Raw genomic sequence first — 6,555 nt, 5'->3', positions numbered from 1 at the left:
TGATGTGTAACTGGTTTTGCTGATATCATTAAAGCATTGAAAATAATAATCATACTCTTGATATTTTTTTCTTTTTCATCTATTCCCAGCATTATTTATTCTCATATACATGCTGGAAAGAATGGAGTAAGGCGCTCTCTGGCCAAAAGTTAACATCACACACTCTGACCACTAATTCTACTTTTACATTACCAGTGACACAGACTTACAATGAATAAATACCGCATAATATTCTTGTTGATCATTTCTGACAATATCCCTGATTGTCTTGGTCCTTTTCTAGCATTGGGCGTTAGATGACCCCTGTGTTAGTGCTGTTTGACATTGTCATTTAACATTTTGTCTACCTGCCAGTATGGCACACTTTTCATGGACCCTGGTTTAGTAGGACAAAGTTGTGCACAACTAGTGAGAAAAAGGCTCTTTAGGAAAATTGAAAAATCATTTACAGATGGAATATTATTCATTTTCCTGTTCAGATGATCTGCTTGTTACTGAAAATGCTGGATTTAACATTCAGCCTTTGTTGCTGTTTAGTGTCTAGTTGCTTTGAAAAGTATGCCAGACCGTACTGATTTATCCTGAAATGATTTTCTACTTTTGTTTGAAGTGGTTTTGTATCAGAGGCCTTGTCGCTGGGTGTAATAAACTGGGTAATATGCAACGTTTCATGGAGCTGTCTCTATATCTCAGTGGACTCTATCCTCTCCAGACGGGAGGCTCCTGCCCAGGGAGGGGCCAGCTGGTTGAGAGAAGGAGGGCCCTTCTGGTCTTCACAGGGTGGGGAGAGGGTGAGGGCAATGGGGCCAGAAATAGAGGGTATGGGCGGAGGAGACAGGGGTGAGAGGCCTTGTGGTGGCGGTGGAGAATTGGAGGAGGTGGGGGAGGTGGTGGTGGTGGTTGTAATCGTGGTGGTGGTGGAGGTTGTGGATGGTTTGGCTCCCAACTGGCCCATACGTTTTTCCAAAGCTTGGTTCTTCTGCAGCGTTTCCACATAGCTGAGCTGCAGCTGAGCCTGGTATTTTAAAACCCGTTCCTTCTCGTCCTGCCAGGTGTGGCGCTCCTGGTCAAAGTTGAGGGCCTGACGTTCCCGTTGCTGCCGCTCCAGACGTAGAGCTGCCTGGAGCTGCTCGAGCTGCCTGCGCAGCTCCCCTGCTTCATCCCAGTGACCCTCCTGGCCCCTCTGTGGCTGGTGGGCATCCTGACGCAGTTGCACCTCCTGACAGAGTTGGGCCTCGTGACGCAGCTGGGCTTCTTGACGCATTTGGGCCTCATGGCGGAGCTGGGCCTCCTGACGGAGCTGGACTTCCTGGCGCAGTTGGGCCTCCTGACGGAGCTGGCCCTCTTGACGCAGCTGCACTTCTTGCCGTAGTTGGGCCTCTTGACGGATTTGAGCTTCGTGGCGGAGGTGAACCTCCTGACGGAGATGGGCCTCCTGGCGGAGTTGAGCCTCAGGCCGACCCTGGGCGTCCTGACGCATTTGCATTTCCTGCAGCATGTGGGCATCCTGCCGCAGCTGCACTTCGCGCCATTGAGCTTCTTCACGTTGCTGCCTCTCCTGTCTTTGAGCCTCCTGCCTTTGGGCTTTGGCTTCATCGCTCTGAAGACTCAGCAGAGTCTCAGCGGAGGGGGTAAGGGTGTTGGTCGAGGACTCAGTGGGGTTGCGTGGGCAGTGGACAAGGCCCCATGGCGGCAAAAGTCCTGCAGCAGCGAGGTTCGGGCTTATTACAACTTCTGCTCCTCTGCTCACTTCATTGAGAGCCCGCTTTAAACTGAGCACCTCTGCCTCAAACACACCCAGCTTTTCTCTGAGGATGGACACCTGAAGAAAGGAACAGGTATAGGTTATTGAGCTTAAATAGAAGCTCATATAAACTCACATTTGGTTTTAAAAGTAGTTAATGACAACTCACTCTGTTTTCATGTCTCAATTCAAAAGAAAAATGCAAATTGACAATTCAAAATAAATGGAGGAATCTCAGTCAATTCTCTCAAGGTGTACACATACACAAAAACCTTCACAGTCGACAATGTACTTTGGCAATACACAAGCAATAGTTAGCGAAACACTCACAAGACCTAAAGTCAATGGGATGCAGGGTTGTTGGACGGATGGACAGATGGACGGACAAATGGTGGTCTTAAACCCTTTAGTAATGAAATGGCCAAGCTGCTTATGGGCTCTTACAGTAAAAAGAAGAAAAAAAAACAGTTGCAGCTGTAAAATATAATGTTGCCCAATTCCCAATTTGTTCCAGTGTCCTCACCGCGTTTTTAGAATCCTTTCAAAGGATTTCCAGGATTAAATGATCAACTCTCTAGATTAAGTGGTGAGGATCCGAATCCTGCAATCTCCCTTGCTGCAGATTATATTCAAACTGCTTTGGATCAAGAAAAAACATTATATTGGTCTTTTTGTAGAACCTTGTAGAGCCTTTGATAGAGTTGACCATTCCCTGCAGTTACACAATATTTTCCACTTAGACCTTGAATTGTTCTAGGTTTCTGTTTCAGACATTTTCCTCTAGTTCACATGTGAACGACAAAATCAAGAAACACATTCCTGAAAACTATAAACATATTCGTTATATATTAAATCTTTCAGTAAAATGGAGAGCCGGAATAATACTAAGTGGTGTTAATTGTGTTGGGGCTGTTTTGGTGGATTATTAATTCCTGTAGGTTATTCATCTGTCTTTGTTTCTGTGTGAATCCAGTGTTAAACTCTTGTGCTGTGAGTACTAATTGCATGTACCTCTGACAGAGTCCTCCTCAGCTCTACCTCACACTTCTCCAGCTCCAGACTCTTGTTGCTGTAGGAGTCCTTCAGGCCCAGCATGGCCTCCTCCCGATCCCTCAGCTGGGCATTGAGCTCCTTCAGCTGCCCCCTCAGGGCCACCATCTCTCCAGCTCGCTGAGTCACTTCAGCCTGACTCTCCCTCAGCTGCTGTTTCAGCAGGGAGATCTCTCCGGCCTTCTGACACACCTGAGGAATGAGTGAATGGGTCAATGGTTATTTTAGTTTACTATGTGGTAAATATACACCCTATCTTGTGGGTTTCCTGTACACACATACTTAGGTTCACACAGAGTCTTTTACTAAGCCCCCCTCTGCCCAGTCAACCCGGATACCATTTTTACAGAACCAGTCACTCGTCTCACCTCCCACTTAGTCTCCTCCAGACGAGGCAAGATGTCGGCCTGCTCCTTCCTGTAATCCAGACACTTCCTCTCCAGGTCCTCTCTCTGGGCCAACAGAGCCGCCATCTCCTCCTGGAGCCTCCTCTTGTCCTGGGACAGACGGCCTATCTGGGCCTGCAGGGCAGTCTGGGAGCGCTGAGCCCGTCGCGTCACCTGCAAAAATACACATTATAACCATCTGTATGTGGAAGTTATGTATAACTATTGAAAGGTGTTGAATATCTGCAAGTTTGGTTTAAATGACCTTCAGCTGATTCTGGAATCTAATCCTGATATTAAATTTAAAAAATGTAATCGGTTGGTTGAAAAAATCGGTTGGTTGAAAAAAAAATTTGATTTGTTTGACTTTTGAACTGGATTTAAAGAAGCGGAATATTCTAATTTTCATCACTTTTCAATGTTTGTTTTCCTCCATATCTGTCTGTTGTCAGTGTTTGACAAAAAATCTGATCAATCATCAGATTAAATTCTGACCAGATTCTGCCCATCGGTTGCATTTGGACTTAAAATCGAAGTATAATAAGTCGTATTTAAAGTACTCAGTGAGGTCACCTGCTGCAGGCGTGAAGCGTAGTTCTGTCTCAGCTCATCCATCTGTCGCTCCCAGACCCGCTGCTTCTCCTCAAACACCTGAATGATGGCGGCCTCACTTTGGTCCAGATTCCTGCGCATGTGCTGCACCTGTTGGAAAATAAGAAAATAAGACATTTAAATAACAAAAGTAGAGAAGAATCCAACTCGTAGGACAAAATGTGGGGCTGTTGGTAATTGGCCTTAGCAGCCACAAATATTGCCCAGGATAGAGTGTACAGGAAATCGACATTTCTCCTTGGCCTCTGACCTCTTGCTCTTTCTCCCACAGCCGGTCCTCCAGGTCCTGGATGACATCATCAGAGGAAGGGGAGGGGCGCAGAGGCGCAGGCGCATCACTCAGGTGGCTCAGCCTCTGATAGGACGAGGAGCTCTTTCCTGAGGACGACCGGCCGCTGTCTGAGGCGCTGAGTCCGTTCTGGAGGAAGGAACCACATCCCGACACGTTACAGATGGGAACATCAACGTGCACTAAGCTCTACACTAAGCCAGTATGGATGATGGCCGTACCTGATAGCCAGGCCTTTCAAGCTTGTCCAGGCCTGCAGCTGCCCCAGCCATGCCCAACCTATTGATGTGGCTGGTGGAAGCACTGAGAGGCCCCAGGACTGCTGGGGGCCCACAACCAGACCCAGAGCCCGTGTAGGTGGGCAGGCTGGTCAGGGAGTTTCTACCTGAATCAGACATCCCTCCCTGAACCACTTCATTACCATTCCCCCCACCCTCACTTCTGCTCACCCTCACTGGGCTCTCCTGGTCCAGGAGCAGGGCCTCTGGGACCTCTCCTGATTCACCTCCTCCGTCCCTGCCTCTCCTGCCTCCTCTGCTCTCACTGAACCCTTCACTCCTCGCCTCAGTCTTGCCCTCGCTCCCAGCCCCTCCTGCCTGGCCCACCAGGTTCTGCATGGAGTGGAAGCTCTTGGGAACCACCGGCTTGAAGGCAGAGGGACGGACGAGGCCTGAGTTGCTCTGCATCGCCTGCCAAACAGATAGAGGACGGAAGGAAGGAAAGACAGTGTGAGATAATAAAGTGTAATAAAAGTTTCTGTAATAAAATTCTGCATTGTAACACTACAATTATAGGACATGCTTTTTATGATTTTCTTTCCCCGAACTGCTTTAAATGCATGAGTTATATTTTGAGCAGGATCTGTATTTATTTATGGGTTTTTTAATCGGTTTTGATACAATACTCTTCTGGCTATCAACTTTTATGAGTGGGTATATTAATTCCTTCTCTCCATAGTGGCCGTAAGGTGAATCCTTCGATGTAAGAGTTTGAAAATACGTTTGTAAGTTCGGCCAAAGCTCATGTGTCATCTCAGCAGTCTTAGATAGCAAAATAAAGTACGGATCTCCCAAAATTATAGTTTTTTACTAAATTTCTGTGTCACTGGTCCTCCAGCACAGCTCAACAAGGAAATACTGTTTGAGACAAGTAAGGGATTAATGCAGAAGACTGTAAGTTTGGAGGATACCAACATAATTTGGCCTATTCAGTCTCTTAATTTGACAATGCAGGAAGTGTATAGTGCATTTTTGCCAAATTATAGTCTTTTATGTATGACATTTTAAAAATCATCGGAAGGCGCCTGTTTGATTTGTCTAAGCATGCTGCTGAAGCCTCACAATACCTAGGCTGAGATTTTAACTCATTTTTCGACTCACTTTTCCCTCATTTGTATCTGAATTGTTCAGAGAAAGGGAACAGCTCATAGCTAGAGGTGTGTAGAGGAGGAGATTTCACAACTCTCTCAACATGTAAGAACTTAATTTAGACATGGAAAACCTTGAACCTTCTTTCAAAGGTACCAAATGTAATTACAGATTCCAAGTGTTTTTGCTTGTGACCTCTTGTCACCGGTTGTACATCTAAAGGCCTGCGGTGCTAAAACTAAACTGAAAATCACTTCCTTCTCCAGTAATCCTCTTGTGACCCCTTAGATTCAATTGAAACCCGCCTTTTTCAGGAATTTAGATGTTGTGAATCACACTCCTTCATCTTGAAGTACCTGCTCCAGTTTTCCTGACACTGGCATGATCTTCGGCGGGCCGCCTGGGTTGTTCTCACTGTCGCCTCTGGCAGCTGCCATCTCTCTGTGCTGGTGTTGGGTCATGCCAATGCTGCTCTTCTCGTTGGCTCCCCGGCTCACCATGTTCCCACAAACATCCAGACCGGCGGCCTGTATTTCCCTCTCTCTCTCTCTCTCCATCCTCTCGTTCTCCAGTCTCTCCCTCTCTCTCTCCCTCTCCCTTTCCCTCTCGCGCTCCCGCTCTCTCTCTATCTTCTCCCTCTCAATTCTCTCTCTCTCCCTCTCTCTGGCTCTCTCCCTCTCACGTTCCCTTTCTCGTTCCAGCCTCTCCCTCTCCACTCGTTCCCGCTCCCTCTCCCGGTTTCTCTCCCTCTCGCGCTCCCTCTCTAACCTCTCTCGGTCCCAGTCTCGGTCCCGGTCCCTGTCTCTCCCCCTCTCACGCTGTCGTTCCCTCTCCCACTCCCTCCGGCCTGCTCCATTACCACACTCCAACTGGTTGTTGTTGGACGGGGCCGCCATGGTACATTCAGTGTTGGTGGAAGAGGCTGTTTCGGTGGGCCGGTCAGTCCCGGTACAGGTCCCAGTCCCGATACTAACACTCCCTCGTTCATCACTAGAGGCCGTCCCGTCTGATATAGTCGCTGGGGGGCGAGGCAGCCGCTCTGCACTACAGCTGCGGTCGGCAGGGCAACGGCGAGAGAGAGGAGGGGCACGGGGCAGGGTGGTCCTC

General features: G+C 48.0%; 1 protein-coding gene across 1 annotated transcript in view; it reads right to left on the bottom strand.

The window, feature by feature from the left end:
* Nucleotides 1-682: 682 nt before the first annotated feature.
* The window catches only part of lzts3b (leucine zipper, putative tumor suppressor family member 3b), a 5,935-nt gene continuing 62 nt past the window's right edge, over nucleotides 683-6,555 (bottom strand). The window contains exons 1-10 of the mRNA XM_061071905.1: nucleotides 6,131-6,555; nucleotides 5,805-5,932; nucleotides 4,573-4,770; nucleotides 4,303-4,485; nucleotides 4,043-4,210; nucleotides 3,754-3,882; nucleotides 3,163-3,354; nucleotides 2,756-2,986; nucleotides 928-1,822; nucleotides 683-843 (exon numbers count right to left, since the gene is read on the bottom strand). The exon at nucleotides 6,131-6,555 is cut by the window's right edge and continues 62 nt beyond it. Of these exons, the coding sequence (XP_060927888.1) occupies nucleotides 683-843; nucleotides 928-1,822; nucleotides 2,756-2,986; nucleotides 3,163-3,354; nucleotides 3,754-3,882; nucleotides 4,043-4,210; nucleotides 4,303-4,485; nucleotides 4,573-4,770; nucleotides 5,805-5,932; nucleotides 6,131-6,555 (2,710 nt within the window). The remainder of the gene's footprint in view (nucleotides 844-927; nucleotides 1,823-2,755; nucleotides 2,987-3,162; nucleotides 3,355-3,753; nucleotides 3,883-4,042; nucleotides 4,211-4,302; nucleotides 4,486-4,572; nucleotides 4,771-5,804; nucleotides 5,933-6,130) is intronic.

Source organism: Limanda limanda, chromosome 5, assembly GCF_963576545.1.
Source record: "Limanda limanda chromosome 5, fLimLim1.1, whole genome shotgun sequence".
Taxonomy (NCBI): domain Eukaryota; kingdom Metazoa; phylum Chordata; class Actinopteri; order Pleuronectiformes; family Pleuronectidae; genus Limanda; species Limanda limanda.
Note: the sequence above shows the minus strand (reverse complement) of the source record. Positions and strands in the feature narration are given on the sequence as shown.